General features: G+C 29.1%; 2 protein-coding genes and 1 long non-coding RNA gene across 3 annotated transcripts; all 3 read right to left on the bottom strand.

The window, feature by feature from the left end:
* Positions 1-3,214: 3,214 nt before the first annotated feature.
* Positions 3,215-3,923, bottom strand: LOC144428125 (uncharacterized). Its single transcript, XR_013478110.1, has 2 exons — positions 3,731-3,923; positions 3,215-3,327 (listed from the first exon to the last, which is right to left on the bottom strand). It is a non-coding gene; the product is annotated as an uncharacterized LOC144428125 (long non-coding RNA).
* Positions 3,924-9,828: 5,905 nt separating this feature from the next.
* On the bottom strand, positions 9,829-17,422 carry LOC120338063 (uncharacterized). Its single transcript, XM_078116745.1, has 5 exons — positions 17,322-17,422; positions 17,169-17,227; positions 16,909-16,986; positions 16,282-16,479; positions 9,829-9,856 (listed from the first exon to the last, which is right to left on the bottom strand). The coding sequence occupies exons 1-5, from the start codon at positions 17,343-17,345 to the stop codon at positions 9,841-9,843; spliced, it is 375 nt and encodes a 124-aa protein (XP_077972871.1). The 5' UTR covers positions 17,346-17,422; the 3' UTR covers positions 9,829-9,840.
* LOC120338098 (uncharacterized) lies at positions 10,199-11,295 on the bottom strand. The gene is made up of 4 exons (XM_039406034.2): positions 11,249-11,295; positions 11,109-11,167; positions 10,854-10,931; positions 10,199-10,448 (listed from the first exon to the last, which is right to left on the bottom strand). The coding sequence occupies exons 1-4, from the start codon at positions 11,270-11,272 to the stop codon at positions 10,199-10,201; spliced, it is 411 nt and encodes a 136-aa protein (XP_039261968.2). The 5' UTR covers positions 11,273-11,295.
* Positions 17,423-20,170: the final 2,748 nt, after the last annotated feature.

The following is a 20,170-nucleotide window of genomic DNA, read 5'->3' as shown; positions in this document are numbered from 1 at the left end:
TCTCATATTTATTGCCTGATGAATGTCAGAAATAATGTTTATTACTTTTTCATCATAAGAAGAAGAGTAAGGTTTTGATTCGTATAAACTAAAAAATCAACCTTTAGATAATTCACTATCTCAATTGCAAAACAGAGTTTGCCTTATTGAATACCATGCTGTCAGCGCCAATGCGCATAATAATTGATGACCGTTTTTAGTCTCTTATTTCCATTTGAACTTGTAACATCAATTTTAGAAAAGCAGAGTCACTAATAATATGTGTAATGGGCAGCGTGAATACAGATAAAGATACAGAAATGAACTGAAAAAATGAACAAATATTATTCAGAAGTGATTATCACTTCTAGAGTGGAAGACGTAAACTGCATTAAGATCGTTTGCTTTCTGACCAAAACGACATCAAGGCTAAAAATACACATCGAATCCAATTTTTATACCAAAAAAGCTGAGTGGCGGTTTGTTTTTCGTTCAAGAATTTAACTTAAGCAGACGGGCATCAAGATATAAATAGGTACATAAACAAACATATGTCATAAATTAGTTGTTACCAGCAATAATTTACTAGATACTGAAATGATAATTTTTAACAAAAGTTTTCAGTAAAGCTTGTTGATGAGAATTGATATTAGCGCACCACATTTTTCTTATGTTTTGAAAATGACATATCAATGACATCATTCCTGAATATAATGGCACAAACAAATTATACACCAATTTTATTGATGAATTGCTATATTATGATGTTCCGTCAATGTTACGGTCATTTATTTATACCATAACATTTCAGCATACTCAGCATGACGTAAAATGTTTAATTTGTTAATGTAAAGATGTTCTTATTCTGATATCATTGTCAGGTTGGTTCTAAACATTGATATTATTGCACCACATTCCTTTTTTAAATGACATATCAATAACATCATTTCTGACTATAACAGCAGAAAGAATTATATACGTCAATATTACTGATGAATTGCTTTATTATGATGTTCCCACAATGTTACGGTCATTTATCTAAAGTCTAAACCGTAACATTTCAGCATAGTCAGCAGGACAATTTGTACGGTTGTTTAAATTTACCAGACAATAATATTTGTAGATTGTATATTTGTGTTTCGATCTTTTCAGAAAGTTAGAATTTGTTACATATATATGTATAAGCGATATTAGCAAAGTATTTGTAAAATACTATAAAACATTCAAATATATGTTTTATATTGGAGATTATATTTGATTTAGTAAATATGTAATACGGCCTTGCTGAAAAAAAAACATATACGGACCATTTGGGTTATGCAAATTTATTAGCTATTAAAAAGATATCGGATTCATAAAAATATAACTCTTCTACATTTTCTGTCGTTTGCGTTCAAAAAATTATCCCCAGAATTCGCAATTCCTCAAAAAGAAAAAGATATCGAGAGTAAACTGAATTTTTATTTAGCAAATAAAATTGTAAAATATTGATTGATCATTTTAAATACTTATCGAAGTTTGTCTAGGGTTACAGATGAAATACTTTGTCTATATAAGAAGGCACATTCAGTATCGTTTACGTATGAAAAAGTTTAAATGAATATAAAACAAAATCTATGATTTTATTAGAAAATTTTTAATCAGTAACCAAGTAAACCAAATTGAATTACCGGAAAACATTATTTAAAGGCAGCACCTAACTAATGCAATATATTTTTCTAATTTATTATTTTGTAGTCTCATCAAACGAATAGAACTAACTTATTTTTATATAGTTTTGGTAAAGGTAAACGTCCATTTGTACATGCGAACATACATGAACAGTTTTAGGTAAAATTATATTCAAGATGACGCAAATGAAAACGTACTTCATGAAACCCTTTTTTCCGTTTCAAGTTCATTAAATTGTTGTTCAATTAAAAAATTTGACTCTAAAATTAACTTAAAAGTCTGGTTTAATAGATATTCTCTTTAATAATTTTAAATAAAGCTTCCAAAGTAATATTAATAAATTTGGTATACAATTCAATTCAAGAATTTTGGCATCAACAATTATTAATTTCAATAAAAAATTTGCACCCTCACTTACATTCGTTATACGCTTTGGCAGACCGTATCGTTTAGCTTCGACCTGTGTGTTCTTTATTATTTTTTGCGTATGATGGGTTGAACATGAATGCATGGAAAGAATTTTTTTTATACTAGTTAATAAATTATTCAAAATTAGATGAGAAGAATAAAACGCGTAGTATGGTAGAAAAAACTGAATTGTCTCCTATAAACCCATAATATTTCACGGAATCGTTTATTAGAAGAACAATACCATTTTAAAGCTTATTGTACTGTATAATGCCGAAAAAATTGTTAGATGATGGGATTAGAAATAGACTTAAACAGACTGTTTTGTACCAAACATAATATATATTAACTGGTACTGGACTCATAGTCAAACCCATTTGTAAACGTTTTGTAATTGACCACTGAAGTGCGTGATATGGGATTCCAATTTAAGTTTTAGTTGTTTGCAACACTGAGAGAGTACTATGAAAGGAAACTTAGTGCTACATTTCTATATTCTTTCGAGAAAATTCTGAACTAGTCGCAAGTTTTCTGCTGTCGTAAATATAAACATTTTGTATCGGAAGCCGAAGCGTGGCACGATAGTTACATATTTTCCAACAAGCAATATTGTGATGGTAAATACAAGTGGATTAGAGCAAAATGAATGGTAGAACTTTCTAATTCTGAATTTGGTATTTGAAAATTATGAAAAATATGATTACTGACTATTTGTAATTCAATCCTATTTCTAAGTCACTAGCAAAATAAGATTGGCCTGGCTACAAAGTAAAATCGATCATGTGATAGTTTTAGAAAAGAAATGTATCTTGCAGTTGCTGACCTAATGAATTTATTGATTTAAACAAACGCAAAAAAGAAAATGAATGCATGCACAAAATATTCCAATATAGCGTATTTTATAATCACCTTACTTTTTTTACATAAAAGAAAACCACAATAAAACAATCTCAGAATAAAATCCATTAATGTAACGAAGGGTGAAGAGCTCTGTCAACGAATATTTTGTGAATTATTAAAATAAAAATATATTGTGTGAAAAAATTGAAAATTGATCAATCTATTACAACAATTGCTTATTTGCCTTGCGAATAATTAAAAAACATCAAACTGAACGAACATTTTTGTTAGTAAAAATTATTCAAAAATTGTTTTTTTTATATACAATGATATGTGTTAAATGCATGCAATATATTTTAATGGTAATTGCTGTTTAATCAATCCATTGGTTCTTGCTCAAATATGTAGACATATTATCTTCTCACACATCTGCAATAAATAAATATATTATCAGAATGTCGCTCTTATAAATTCAGCTAACTAACTGATACAGTATAATTTCTAAGATCAAGTAGTATTTAAATTAATTAAAAATGGTATAATTAGTAAAAAAAAATCTTGACCATTTATATATATAGTAAAATATTGAATGAAAATAAATCCAGATTCGTAAAATGCCAAAATCACGTCAATTCACTGTTTGTAGACTCGTTACGAACTTGTCAGCCAGCTACAAGCGATTACTCATCATGAAAAGTTTATTTACGTAAAACAACAAAGCTACATAAATATTATAGTTATGGGCACCGTTACCATTGAAAAATAATTGCCCGCTTTAGGTATTATTATCAATAAAGTTAATGTACTTTTTAGAATGTTTGAAAGTTTATACCTGCAAGTCTGCACTGATGTGATAGTCTCAGTTTCAACCCTATTGCTTTTTCGAACTTCAAATCTCATTGCGTATTTGACTTCTTTAGTTGTGTACAGTTGTGTGCTGAGGTCATTGCCAGTAACAGGATCCTTGCATCGAGAAGAACACTTCGCTCGTACAAACATCGAAGGGTATACATTACTAGGGCAACGAATCCTGAAGTCGAATTTATATATATCAAAGCACTGAGAATTTACCAATACTTTACAATAAAAAAACATCAAATGAAAACGTAGTTATCATTTAAACATGTTATCAACCTGTTTGCAAAAACGACAATTACTGTTTTCTTTATTTTTTTGTTCAATCATCAAAAATCAAAGCTGAATATTAAACAAAAGAATGCCTCCACATTTGATAGATTGAAAAATGAAAAAAACTTGACTAGATGTTTCATTAATTAATGCATAGTGCGACAATTTCATAACTCGATTAAAAAAATGAAATATTTCCAATATTTCTCTATTATTTAATAATCTTTATACCAAGCGACGGTACGAAAATGATTGAATAAGGATAAATAGTACGCAAATAGTATTTTTATTCAAATCTAACACGTGGTCATATCGAAAAAAATGTATAAACCAATTCAATGTTACTGGAACGAATCCATCGTAGTCATATCTTGTAGAATGAATGTAGCAAGAATTATTGGTAATAAATCTGAAAAATATTTAAGAACTTACAGGTATAATGAATCTTGTTATATTACTACCTATAAAACATCTTTGAAATTGTATATATTCAAAATTGCAATACTTCAAAGCTTAAATTCAATTGATGGAATTGTAGTCATAATTTACAATAATAGAAAGATATACACGGATATATGTAATTATACTCACTGTTCCACACTCAGTGATTCGCAGTACATGGAGAAAAATAGGACTGTTGTCAAAAATATCTGAAAAACGAGAAATTTAGTCCCAGTTAAACCCTTTTCCAATTGCTTTTATTACCCGCAATTAGGAATTTCTTACCGTAGTGAATGAAAGTTTGTTCATCCTAATATTTCTTCTATCAATCTTTATACACGTTCTGATGTGATTCTTCAAATATATCGACAATTTTATGATTCGTGTCTCTCATTGTGGTCATTTATTTACGTGTACGAACATTAAAAATTGTTTAAACTTTTTTTCATTTAATTTCGGAAAGGATGTGCACAAAATTGTGATTTTTTACATTCGTGCTTAGAAAAAAATTTATTGCTGCTGAATATGCGAAAAATTGATACTGTTGTATCGAACTTATTTTCCATTCGTGAGGACCATTCCCTTTTAGGAATATTTCCCGTATCAGGTACATGCTGTTTATCAGTCTGTCTGTTTAGAAGGAATTTTACAATAATATTGTTCCGCATCTCATCTATTTTTAGGAGGAAAAATTAACGAATAATGAAAGCTGATTTATTAAAACTTGTTACTGAGAAACGACTTTAAAATTTTTACAGGACTTTAATAATACATTTTATTTCTCCAAATTTTAGTGACTTTGTGTATAGCTGATATTACATATAGATATATTGACAACTCCACTAAATCCTATTCGTTAGGCAGGTGGTGGTTTAACATTTTCCTTTATTTCAAATTTGAAAGAGAGATGTTATACTGTAACTCATCAAGTACGAAATCAAGCTATTCAACTTAAATAATAGTTAGTAATGCTAGAAATATAGGTCATAATTTAGTTCGAATTTTCAAAAAAAATCTTGAAAAATAATAAATCAGATTTGTGAGTATTTAGACTTGGAAAATCATATTTAGTCAAAACATCATCTTTCCTATGATATTTCGTAACAATCGCTTTGGATTGTTCTTTATTATTTTTAGCGTATAATGGTTTGAACATATATACATGGAAAGAGAATTTTTCATGCCAGTTAATATTTTATTCAAGTGTACATCAGAAGGAATAGTACGCGTAGTATAAAAGAAAACTGAATTGTCTTCTATAAGTTCGATAATATTTCACCGAATCGTTTATCAGAAGATCAACAGCATTTTAAAGCTTAGAGAGTGTAGTGTGTGACGCAGCTTAAAGTGTTAAGTTGGTTTAAAAAAAAGACTTAGACAGACGGGTTTGTACCAAACAAAATATATATATATTAACGAGTACCAAACTTAAATTCAAAACCATCTGTGAATATTTTGTTATTGGGACAGATATGATTGGCTAGGGTGAGTATGATGGATTAGATTAGCTAGGGTGAGTCACGATTTATTCCGAATGTTTTTATTTCAGCTTTTGTTTACGTGACCAAAAACTAAAAATTCATTGTATATAAAACTCTCATATAAACATGAAAAGGTTAATTCCAAAAATACACGAGTTAATACATTTTTATATAAATAATGATTTATTTATATTTGTTTTACCCTGGAATGTTATCACTACCAATATTACAAATTGGGTTATTTTCGGCTATTTCAGAGTCCTAAACAATTTCACAAAGTATTATCTTTTAAGTATATCAAATGTGATGGATTTGTCTAATGCCCTATTTTCGTAAACAATGTGCCTGGCTTTAATAAATCCAGACCTTTCTGGATAAATACTTATTTCTGTAGACGGTAATATTAAATTCAATTGGAGGCATTATTAAATTATTATTTTTTGTTATGTGTTCCCTTATTACATCAGCAATAAGTTCTGTTCAGAAATACACTAAAATAATGTATTATTTTGACCTAATGAATTTTCACCGAAATGTTTCAATCAATCATTCCAATTTCTATTTTTAATATTAAAATTAACGTGAAAATATGGAATTATAACAGCGTAATATAACAATATTTTAGATGTTTCATAAATCTTACGCGAACTTTAGTTTAAATAAAAATTAGATTTCTGTTCTGAAATTATATTTGAAAACAAGATCAATGGCACATCAATCATGACTCAAAAATTTATTGATAAAATAAATTTTAAATCAAAACGATTGTTTGAAAAATTATAAACAAATGATATTTGACTCTCTGACTTTTCTTATTTCAAATTCTCGCAATTGTGACTAAATACTTTTATTTGTCTCAATGCAAAAATCAATGAAATGTTAATTTTATATTTTTGGCGTTGACACTTTTTGAGCAAGCATTTTCAACGTTGAATAGCTTGATTTCGAATTTGCTAATTTCCAATATTATAACTAGCGGCTTACACTCCGATATCAACGTCAATACCAAGACCTTCTTAACTGAGTGAATTTGTTAATATAACCATATGTGATATCATCTATAAACAAGGTCAGTAATTTTTATAAAAGTAAATTTTTAACATTGTTTTCAGGCTATTGAAAACTAGAAAAATCCCTTAAGAGTACCAAACTTTATTTTAGGTCAATTTTTCATCATAAAAAAGTTAATATGCCCAACAGCAATATTGTAACTTTGAAAAAACGTGTACCAGATTGTGCACATTTTAAAAATATCTGACAGATACGGATATATTTATAACATAGGGATGGTCCTCGCGAATCGAAAATATATTCAGCGAAATGAATACTCAACTCAATTTTTTTATAACTTTTCTAAAAACAGAAGAATCCTAAAGAAAAATCCTAATTTGTTTACCCATATATGAGCTCAATGAGATACACAAAATATAAACTGTTCGATTCATTTGAAAAACCACATCAGAACCTTTATAAAGATTGACAGAAGAAATATAGGAATTGAAATAACTTTTATCTACTACAGTAAAAAATTGAATGAATATTTATAACATACGAATAGGCCTCACAAACAGAAAATATGTTCAACAAAAAAACACTCGTTTCTTTTCTAGTATTCATAAACAACAGCATATTATTCACTCATGTATACGCAAATTTGAAACAAAGTAGCCTAATGAAAACACAGCCTATCTGAGAAAATTTCATAAGAAATATTCGGATTTCATTTTTTCTCACATGATAGAAAACCAGAATAAAATTAACTCAGAATAGTATCTGTCAAGCCACAAAGTGTGAAGAGCTCTGTCAACGGCTTATTGATCGAATTGAAGTACATAAGTGAATACTATGGAAGAAATTAAAAATTGCCCAATTTGCTACAGCTGTTAGTTATTTGCGCTGCAAACCATTAAATATATTAAACTGCAAGCACATCTTGGTTAGTAAATATCATTCAAAAACCTTTTTTTCGAAAAACAATGATATGTATTAAATGCATGCAATATATTTTAATGATATTTGCAGTTTCATCAATTCATTGGTCCTCGCTCAAATATGTAGACGTATTATTTTTTCACACATCGACAACTTCACCAAAATCTATCTGTTAGGCAGGTGGTGGTTTAACATTTTTGTTTATTTAAAGCAAAAAACATAGGTCATAATTTATTTAAAAAAAAACTTTGTGAGTATTCAGAACTGGAAAACCATATTTAGTCAAAATATCATTTTACTTTGCAATTTTGAAACAATCGCTTTGCGCTTATTGCTCTAATTCCTTTTATATTGTCATATTTTTAGCGGAAGCAGTAGAAAAATGATTTTGCCCAGAATACATCTCTCAATGGGAACTGTTGTTTCTAATGATATTTTTGTTAGATTCGTCTACATATACCTTCTGGCACTTTATCTGCCTAGGCACGATGTCAGTTTAATGTGACAACCAGATGGCCGTATTTTATGGGAATGTTTGTCGAGGCGACATTGAAAATTGTGGTAGGGAAATATACATATGTGATAGAGTTCAATATAATAACAAATGACTAAACTAATTATATAACATGAGAATGATTTTGCAGCATTTTTTAGGGCTCGCATTTATTGCATGATAAAGGCCAGGGCTCGCAGCCGCCAATTGGCCATTTTGCAGGGGTATTTTTTAAATTATTTTTTGTGACAACCATTAGGAATAAAAGCTTGACTCATGCACTATTAAAAGCATGAACCAGAGTTCAATTCAGCAATATATCTTTAAAACACACTTCTCTAATATTATTTTTTTTATGCTACAAATTTTCGAAAATTTCTAATAAAAACCTTGATCTTGAGAGATTTTGTGTCCAGTAGAGCGTTAATAAATACACCTAATTATTTCTTTCGATTTCAACCTTTTTCTTAAAGTTTTTGTTCCAACAGATCAATACCAAAATCACTAATATAGCAAGAATGGTTACTCTGAAATTCACAATTGTATTAACAGAATCTTCAATTGACAGTTTTGATGACGTCAAACCTCTAATTATTACTGCACAGGTCCCCCTCAATGCAAAAAATGTTACATTTTTCAACGGAAATGCGCGTAGGAAAACGTAAACATTATAATGCGCGCCGTTACGCGTGAAAATTATCATTAATTTTACCTATGTTTCACATTTGAAATTTCTCCATACCCACATCAAGTAGGGTGCAGTGGAAATCATATTTTTCAAAACACCACAGGGCCAGCGATGGAATGTATGACTGAAAAAACATGCTAAACCAATACTAAGACATCAACCGGCCGTGAAACGTTATCTGGGTCACATCTGCTATTTCACATGTCTGATTCAGAATTTTCAAATCGATGCTATTTATTCAACTCGAACTTTGAGTCGCGTTTTTCTTTTCTCTCGCAACGGTACAATGAGGAAATAAACAGATGAGAGCGATATTAACAGAACGATGCCAATTCCGTTTACTTATATTTATCATAAATATTCGAACCTTTCTCTATATAACTACACGGCCCCCTCGATGAGAATCGGCACCACTGAAAGATTAATAATAGGACATCCACGAATAAATCAAAAAGTAATGGACACTTTTTATTCTTAAATGATAGAGCTCTAAAATAAAACCATCTCAGAAGAAGATCTGTCAAACCACGGCTTATTCAACGAGTAAATTAAAGAATACTATGAAATAAATACAAAATTGTTCAGTTTGCCACAGCTGTTATTTATTTTCGCTGCAAATCATTAAAAACATCAAACAGTAAGATCATCTTGGTTAGTAAAAATTATTCAAAAACATTTTTTTTGAAAAAACAATGATATGAGTTATATGCATGAAATATATTTTAATGATATTTGCTGTTTCATCAATCCATTGGTCCTCGCTCCATTATGTGGACATATTATCTTTTCACACATCTGCAATAAATAAATATATTATCTGAATGCCACCCTTATAAAATTGAATAATGAAATGGTACAAGTATACTTTTCAAGATCAAGTAGTTTCGAAATTAATTTAAAATAAAAATGTACTTAAAAAATTGATAAAAATTGATGGCCATTCATAAAGCAAACCATTGAATATCAAAACACTGAATGAAAAGATCCTAGATTTTTGAAATGCTAAAAACATGTCAACTAAATAATTTTAGACTCGCTGCTAACTTGTCAGCAAGCTACAAGCGATTACTCATCATGAAAACTTTAATGACGTAAAACAACAAAACTACATAAATATTATTGTTTTAGGTATTTATATCAACGAAGTAATTTAATTAATGTACTTTTTGGGATGTTTGAAATTTCATACCTGCAAGTCTTCACTGATGTGATAGTCTCAGTTTCAACCCTATTGATTTTTCGAACTTGAAAACTCATTTCGTATTCGACCTCTTCAGTTTTGTACCGTAATGGGCTGAATTCCTTGCCAGTAACAGGATCTTTGCAACGTGAAGAACACTCCGCTCGTAGAAATATCGAAGGATATACATTACGAGGGCAACTAATCCTGAAGTCAAAGTTTTATATGTCGAAGCAGTGAGAATTTACTAATAATTTACAATAAAAAACATCAAATGAAAACGTAGTTGCCAAGCATCTAAACATGTTATCAACCTGTTAGTTAAAACGAAAATTAAGGTTTTCTTTCTTTTTCTCCGATCATTGAAAATCAAAGCTGATTATGAAACAAATGAATGAATTCACATTAAATTGATTGAAAAATACAAAACTTGACAAGATGTGTCAACAAATAATGCTCAAATGCATACCTATTTTATGATGCGAATGAAGAAAAGCAAGATTTTCATCATTTGTCTACTTTACAATTTTCTTTATACCGATAAAGAGTAGGCTACAAAGTAATATCTTTATTCGAATCTAACACGTAGTCATATTACAAAAAGGTGCAAACCAATTCAATGTTACTGGAACGAACAGGTCGTTGTCATATCTTGTTAATACAATGTAGCAAGAATTATCGTTGATGAATCTGAAAAATAATTTGAAATATATGGAATAATGATATATTACTACCTACAAAACACTTTCAAAATTTTCAATATTGCAAATTGAAACAGCTCAAAGCTTAAATTTAAATGCTCGAATACACTAGTAATAATTTACTACAATAGGAAAATATACACAGATATATGTAATTGATACTTACTGATCTACACTCAATGCTTCGCAGTACACGGAGAAAAGTAGGACTGTTGTCAAACATATCTGAAACACGAGGAATTTATGAAAAGTTTGAAATTCAGTACTCATAAAAGATTTTATGAAAAGCAATCAGGAATTTCTTACCGTAGTGAATGAAAGTTTGTTCATTTTTTTTTTATTTCTTCTCTTAATCTTTATACACGCTCTGATGTGATTCTTCAAATATATCGACGATCTTATGATTCGTGTATCTCATTGTGCTCATATATATACAAGTTTAGGAACAATTAAATTTTTTCGAATATTTTTAATTTTATTACAAAATGGCGTTCACAAAATTAGGGCGTGCTTAGAGTAAAAATTTATTGCTGCTGAATAGGCGAAAAATGGAAAATATTTTATCGAACATATTTTCGATTCGTGAGGACCTCTCCTTTCCTATATTCACAGTATCCGGTACATGCTATGTGTATTTTTTTTAGAATGTGTACAACCTGGTACATGAATTTATTCCCTTAATCTTGATTTTAAAATATTTTTTTACATACATTATTTCAATAATGTTGTTCTTCATCTCAGCTATTTTTCATGCTTAAAAAGTTACGAATAACGAGGCGGATTTAGTAAAACGTGTTACTAAGAAAAGACTTTTTAATTTTTACAAGATTTTGATATATTATAAAAATTTATATCGAGAATTCAGTGATTTTGTTTATAGCTGATATTACACATAAATATATTGACAACTTCACTAAATTTTATTCGTTAGGCAAGTGATGATTTGACGTTTTGTTAATTTCAGAGTTGAAAGAGATTTGTTATACTGGAAATTGTTGTACTCAAAATTAAGCTTTTCAACTCCAAAATATCGTACTCAAAAAGGAAAAAAAGGTAAAGTCATAATTTAGTTTAAATTTTTCCCTCAAAATAAACTCTTGAAAAAAATACACCAGATTTGTGAGTATTTGCAATTACAAAATCATATTCAGTCAATTATCATTTTATTCATGATATTTCGAAACAATGACGTTGTGCTCATAATTCTAACTCATTTTTAAAATCAATATTTTTGGCGAGACAAGTCAAAAATTGATTTTGCCGAAATTACAATTTTCAATATGAATAAATGGATTGGGTCTAGTGATTATTATGTTAGATTTGCCTACATATAACTTCTGTTATTTCAACTATCCGTGCAAGATGTCTGTTTAATAGGATCTAAAATACCCATATTTATAAAAATGTTAGTCGATGCGAAAGTTATTGCAATGTTTTCTATACATTTGAAAGAAAGTTTCAATACTTTGGATTACAAAGATTCTTGAAAAAATTTCACACGATGTCCGAGATCCGTAACTTGAAAATTGTGAAAGAGATACCTATGTTATAAAGTTAAGCATGATAACAATTGATTAAACTAATTATATAACATAAGAATGATTTTGTGGAGTTTTTCAGGTCTCATATTTATTACCTGGTGAATGTCAGATATAATATTTCTTACTTTTTCATCATAAGAAGAAGAGTAATGTTTTAATTAGTATAAACCACAAAATCAACCTTTAGATAATTCACTATCTCAATTGCAAAACAGAGTTTGCCTTATTGAATACCATGCTGTCAGCGCCAATGCGCATAATAATTGATGACCGTTTTTAGTCTCTTATTTCCATTTGAACTTGTAACTTCAATTTTAGAAAAGCAGAGTCACTAATAATATGTGTAATGGGCAGCGTGAATACAGATAAAGATACAGAAATGAAATGAAAAAATGAACAAATATTATTCAGAAGTGATTATCACTTTTAGAGTGGACGACGTAAACTGCATTAAGATCGTTTGCTTTCTGACCAAAACGATATCAAGGCTAAAAATACACATCGAATCCAATTTTTATACCAAAAAAGCTGAGTGGCGGTTTGTTTTTCGTTCAAGAATTTACCTTAAGCAGACGGGCATCAAGATATAAATAGGTACATAAACAAACATATGTCATAAATTAGTTGTTACCAGCAATAATTTACTAGATACTGAAATGATAATTTTTAACAAAAGTTTTCAGTAAAGCTTGTTGATGAGAATTGATATTAGCGCACCACATTTTTTTTATGTTTTGAAAATGACATATCAATGACATCATTCCTGAATATAATGGCACAAACAAATTATACACCAATTCTATTGATGAATTGCTTTATTATGATGTTCCGTCAATGTTACGGTCATTTATTTATACCATAACATTTCAGCATACTCAGCATGACGTAAAATGTTTAATTTGTTAATGTAAAGATGTTGTTATTCTGATATCATTGTCAGGTTGGTTCTAAACATTGATATTATTGCACCACATTCCTTTTTTTAAATGACATATCAATAACATCATTTCTGACTATAACAGCAGAAAGAAATATATACGTCAATATTACTGATGAATTGCTTTATTATGATGTTCCCACAATGTTACGGTCATTTATCTAAAGTCTAAACCGTAACATTTCAGCATAGTCAGCATGACAATTTGTACGGTTGTTTAAATTTACCAGACAATAATATTTGTAGATGGTATATTTGTGTTTCGATCTTTTCAGAAAGTTAGAATTTGTTACATATATATGTATAAGCGATATTAGCGAAGTATTTGCAAAATACTATAAAACATTCAAATATATGTTTTATATTGGAGATTATATTTGATTTAGTAAATATATAATACGGCCTTGCTGAAAAAAAAAAACGGGCCATTTGAGTTATGCAAAGTTAGTAGCTATTAAAAAGATATCGGATTCATAAAAATATAACTCTTCTACATTTTCTGTCGTTTGCGTTCAAAAAATTATCCCCAGAATTCGCAATTCCTCAAAAATAAAAAGATATCGAGAGTAAACTGAATTTTTATTTAGCAAATAAAATTGTAAAATATTGATTGATCATTTTAAATACTTATCGAAGTTTGTCTATGGTTACAGATGAAATACTTTGTCTATATAAGAAGGCACATTCAGTATCGTTTGCGTATGAAAAAGTCTAAATGAATATAAAACAAAATATATGATTTTATTAGAAAATTTTTAATTAATAACCAAGTAAACAAATTGAATTACCGGAAAACATTATTTAAAGGCAGCACCTAACTAATGCAATATATTTTTCTAATTTATTATTTTGTAGTCTCATCACTTATTAGAATAGAACTAACTTATTTTTATATAGTTTTGGTAAAGGTAAACGACCATTTGTACATGCGAACATACATAACTGTTTTAGGTAAAATTATATTCAAGATGACGCAAATGAAAACGTACTTCAATAAACCCTTTTTTCCGTTTCAAGTTCATTAAATTGTTGTTCAATTAAAAAATTTGACTCTAAAATTAACTTAAAAGTCTGGTTTAATAGATATTCTCTTTAATAATTTTAAATAAAGCTTCCAAAGTAATATTAATAAATTTGGTATACAATTCAATTCAAGAATTTTGGCATCAACAATTATTAATTTCAATAAAAAATTTGCACCTTCACTTACATTCGTTATACGCTTTGGCAGACCGTATCGTTTAGCTTCGACCTGTGTGTTCTTTATTATTTTTTGCGTATGATGGGTTGAACATGAATGCATGGAAAGAATTTTTTTTATACTAGTTAATAAATTATTCAAAATTAGATGAGAAGAATAAAACGCGTAGTATGGTAGAAAAAACTGAATTGTCTCCTATAAACCCATAATATTTCACGGAATCGTTTATTAGAAGAACAATACCATTTTAAAGCTTATTGTACTGTATAATGCCGAAAAAATTGTTAGATGGTGAGATTAGAAATAGACTTAAACAGACTGTTTTGTACCAAACATAATATATATTAACTGGTACTGGACTCATAGTCAAACCCATTTGTAAACGTTTTGTTATTGACCACTGAAGTGCGTGATATGGGATTCCAATTTAAGTTTTAGTTGTTTGCCACACTGAGAGAGTACTATGAAAGGAAACTTAGTGCTACATTTTTAAATTCTTTCGAGAAAATTCTGAACTAGTCGCAAGTTTTCTGCTGTCGTAAATATAAACATTTGGTATCGGAAGCCGGAGCGTGGCACGATAGTTACATATTTTCCAACAAGCAATATTGTGATGGTAAATACAAGTGAATTAAAGCAAAATGAATGGTAGAACTTTCTAATTCTGAATTTGGTATTTGAAAATTATGAAAAATATGATTACTGACTATTTGTAATTCAATCCTATTTCTAAGTCACTAGCAAAATAAGATTGGCCTGGCTACAAAGTAAAATCCATCATGTGATAGTTTTAGAAAAGAAATGTATCTTTGCAGTTGCTGACCTAATGAATTTATTGATTTAAACAAACGCAAAAAAGAAAATGAATGCATGCACAAAATATTCCAATATAGCGTGTTTTATAATCACCTTACTTTTTTTACATAAAAGAAAACCACAATAAATCAATCTCAGAATAAAATCCATTAATGTAACGAAGGGTGAAGAGCTCTGTCAACGATTATTTTGTGAATTATTAAAATAAAAATATATTGTGTGAAAACATTGAAAATTGGTACAACAACAATTGCTTATTTGCCTTGCGAATAATTAAAAAACATCAAACTGAAAGAACATTTTTGTTAGTAAAAATTATTCAAAAATTTTTTTTTTTATAAACAATGATATGTGTTAAATGCATGCAATATATTTTAATGGTATTTGCTGTTTAATCAATCCATTGGTTCTTGCTCAAATATGTAGACATATTATCTTCTCCCACATCTGCAATAAATAAATATATTATCAGAATGTCGCTCTTATAAATTCAGCTAATAAACTGATACAGTATAATTTCTAAGATCAAGTAGTATTTAAATTAATTAAAAATGGTATAATTAGTAAAAAAAATTCTTGACCATTTATATATATAGTAAAATATTGAATGAAAATAAATCGAGATTCGTAAAATGCCAAAATCACGTCAATTCACTGTTTGTAGACTCGTTACGAACTTGTCAGCCAGCTACAAGCGATTACTCAAAAGTTTATTTACGTAAAACAACAAAGCTACATAAATATTATAGTTATGGGCACCGTTACCATTGAAAAATAATTGCCCGCTTTAGATATTATTATCAATAAAGTTAATGTACTTTTTAGAATGTTTGAAAGTTTATACCTGCAAGTCTGCACTGATGTGATAGTCTCAGTTTCAACCCTATTGCTTTTTCGAACTTCAAATCTCATTGCGTATTTGACTTCTTTAGTTGTGTACAGTTGTGTGCTGAGGTCATTGCCAGTAACAGGATTTTTACATCGAGAAGAACACTTCGCTCGTACAAACATCGAAGGGTATACATTACTAGGGCAACGAATCCTGAAGTCGAATTTATATATGTCAAAGCACTGAGAATTTACCAATACTTTACAATAAAAAAACATCAAATGAAAACGTAGCTACTATTTGAACATGTTATCAACCTGTTTGCAAAAACGACAATTACTGTTTTCTTTATTTTTTTGTTCAATCATCAAAAATCAAAGCTGATTATTAAACAAAAGAATGCCTCCACATTTGATAGATTGAAAAATGAAAAAAACTTGACTAGATGTTTCATTAATTATTGCATAGTGCGACAATTTCATAACTCGATTAAAAAAATGAAATATTTCCAATATTTCTCTATTATTTAATAATCTTTATACCAAGCGACGGTACGAAAATGATTGAATAAGGATAAATAGTACGCAAATAGTATTTTTATTCAAATCTAACACGTGGTCATATCGAAAAAAATGTACAAACCAATTCAATGTTACTGGAACGAATCCATCGTAGTCATATCTTGTAGAATGAATGTAGCAAGAATTATTGGTAATAAATCTGAAAAATATTCAAGAACTTTCAGGTATAATGAATCTTGTTATATAACTACCTATAAAACATGTTTAAAATTGTAAATATTCCAAATTGCAATACTTCAAAGCTTAATTCAATTGATGGAATTGTAGTGATAATTTACAACAATAGAAAGATATACACGGATATATGTAATTTATACTCACTGTTCAACACTCAATGATTCGCAGTACATGGAGCAAAATAGGACTGTTGTCAAAAATATCTGAAAAACGAGAAAGTTAGGTGAATTTCGAAATTTAGTCCCAGCTAAACCCTTTTCCAATTGCTTTTATTACCCGCAATTAGGAATTTCTTACCGTAGTGAATGAAAGTTTGTTCATTTTAATATTTCTTCTATCAATCTTTATACACTTTCTGATGTGATTCTTCAAATGTATCGACAATTTTATGATTCGTGTATCTCATTGTGGTCATATATATACCTGTACGAACAATTTAAATTGTTTAAACTTTTTTTCATTTAATTTCGATAAGAATGTGCACAAAATTGTAATTTTTTACATTCGTGCTTAGGAAAAAATTTATTGCTGCTGAATATGCGAAAAATTGATACTGTTGTATCAAACTTATTTTCTATTCGTGAGGACCATTCCCTTTTAGGAATATTTCCTGTATCAGGTACATGCTGTTTATCAGTCTGTCTGTTTAGAAGAAATTTTACAATAATATTGTTCCGCATCTCATCTTTTTTTAGGATGAAAAATTTACAAATAATGAAAGCTGATTTATTGAAACTTGTTACTAGGAAACGACTATAAAATTTTTACAGGACTTTGATTAATAGTTTAGTGAAATTGTTTAGAACTCCGAGATAGCTTAAAATGACCCAAATTGTGATATTGGTAGTGATAACATTTCCGGGTAAAACAATTATAAATAAATCAATATTTATATAAAAATGTATTAACTCGTTTTTTAAACCTCAATATTTCAAAATCTAGAGGTGATATCTTTTAAACTGTTTTGAAGACGATTTAACCACGACTCACGTAATTCGTGTATTTTTGGAATTAACCTTTTCATGTTTATATGAGATTTTTTTATACAATGAATTTTTAGTTTTTTGTCACGTAAACAAAAGCTGAAAAAAAAAACATTCGAAATATATCGTGACTCACCCTAGTTAATCTAATCTATCTTTTTTTTCGAAATGTTTTCTGTCACAATAACAAGACATTCACAGATGGTTTTGAATTTAAGTTTGGTACTCGTTAATAAATATTTTGTTTTGTACAAACCAGTCTGTTTAAGTTTTTTTCTAAACCCACTTATCACTTAAGCTGCGTCATACACAATACTCCCTAAGCTTTAAAATGATGTTGCCCTTCTGAAATATTATTGAACTGAAATATTACGGAACTTATAGAAGACAATTCAATTTTCTCACTATACTACGCGTACCATCCCATCTGATGTACACTTGAATAAAATATTAAATGGCATAAAAAATTCTCTCTCCATACATTTCTGTTCAACCCATAATGCGCACAAAATAATAAAGAACAAGGTTAAAGCGATTGTTTCGAATATCATAGGAAAGATGATGTTTGAAACTAAATATGATTTTCCAATTCTAAATACTCACAAATCTGATTTATCATTTTTCAAGATTTTTTTTTTGAAAATTTAAACTAAACTATGACCTATATATCTAGCATTTTTAACTATTATTTGAATTGAATAGCTTGATTTCGTACTTGATGATTTACAGTATAACATATTTTTTTTTTAATTTGAAATAAAGGAAAATGTTAAAACACCACCTGTCTAACGGATAGAATTTAGTGGAGTTGTCAATATATCTATATGTAATATCAGCTATACACAAAGTCACTAATTTTTAAAAGAATAAAATGTATTATTAAGCTGGAACTTGAGACAATTCCAATACATGTGCTTTGCAGAGTCTATACCAGTACATGAGTGCCACTGACATATTAGCAAAAGTAGCTAGCGAAATCATGTTTCAAAATACACAATGGTATGAAAGCTTGTTTAAAAGTGTTTACATACGGTGTGACAATAAATTTGAATAGCAGTTTTCTATAGAAATTTATGCGTTGCAACTATCATTTTTGCAAGGACACAATGCCGTTAGATCAATGAATGAAAGAAACAATTTTTTGCGCATGCAACTACTAGAAAGGCTATCTTAAATAAAGGTCCGCAGCTTCCCCCAGTTCCTTGTATCTGGCCCTCCTGTAATAAAAATTGCACACCCCTGCTCTACAGAACCGGTATCGTAGTCTATGATATCCTAGCAATTACTTCCGACTTAACCACGGAAATCACTGCAATTAATTCTCAATCTTGTTGACGCCACCATATAAAACGTCTAAAAAAACGAATCAGATTCAGATTTCAGAATCTCACAGAGTCCAGAGGATCTTTTGAAATAAATAAAAGTAGCAGTCTTCTAGCAACAACAACAATCTTTAACCACTGAAATTTACAAAACAATTGGTCTGGTAGTTAATGAGAGTTTCACGAAAAGAAGGAAATGAATAAGAACAACAAAAATATAATAACAAAACAATTCATATGTACGATACATTTCGTGTCCAAAATTAGTGAATTAAACAGTAGAATAAATTGTTTAAATCACGGTAGCTATTTTAGAGATTTTAATTGAGCAACACAAAGTGTGATAGGTCGGTGATAATTACCAATATTACAATTCGGTACCAGCGATGTCATACGCTGGCACATTCGGACAAGATAAGAAGGACTAAAGTACGTTAATCGTTCAAGATGTATGTATCTTATATTCGAAATCACACCAGAATTAGCTCGAGTAATGGTTTTAATAAGAGCAAACAAGTGAGCAACGCTCATATATTTGGACACGAAAGCCAAAATAAAAGTAATACCCTCTTAACGACAACAACAATCTTTAAATTTGAATGAAATTAATTCATTAGCCCCGTTGTTCTCAACCAATCTTTTTTGCCTCGAGCCCCCTTTTAAATATTTTCCAACATGCCGCGACCCTCTTCAAAATATATATGTGCTGAATTTGAATATAGATTAGTAGACCCGACAAAACAAAATGATATTAAGCTTTAACGAGTTTAGTCTAAATTGTTATATTGAATCAATTCAAATATTATCAATTATTTTATTATCCCGTTATCACCAAAATAGA

This window comes from Styela clava, chromosome 10 (genome assembly GCF_964204865.1).
Source record: "Styela clava chromosome 10, kaStyClav1.hap1.2, whole genome shotgun sequence".
Taxonomy (NCBI): Eukaryota; Metazoa; Chordata; class Ascidiacea; order Stolidobranchia; family Styelidae; genus Styela; species Styela clava.
This window is presented reverse-complemented; position numbering and strand designations above follow the sequence as displayed.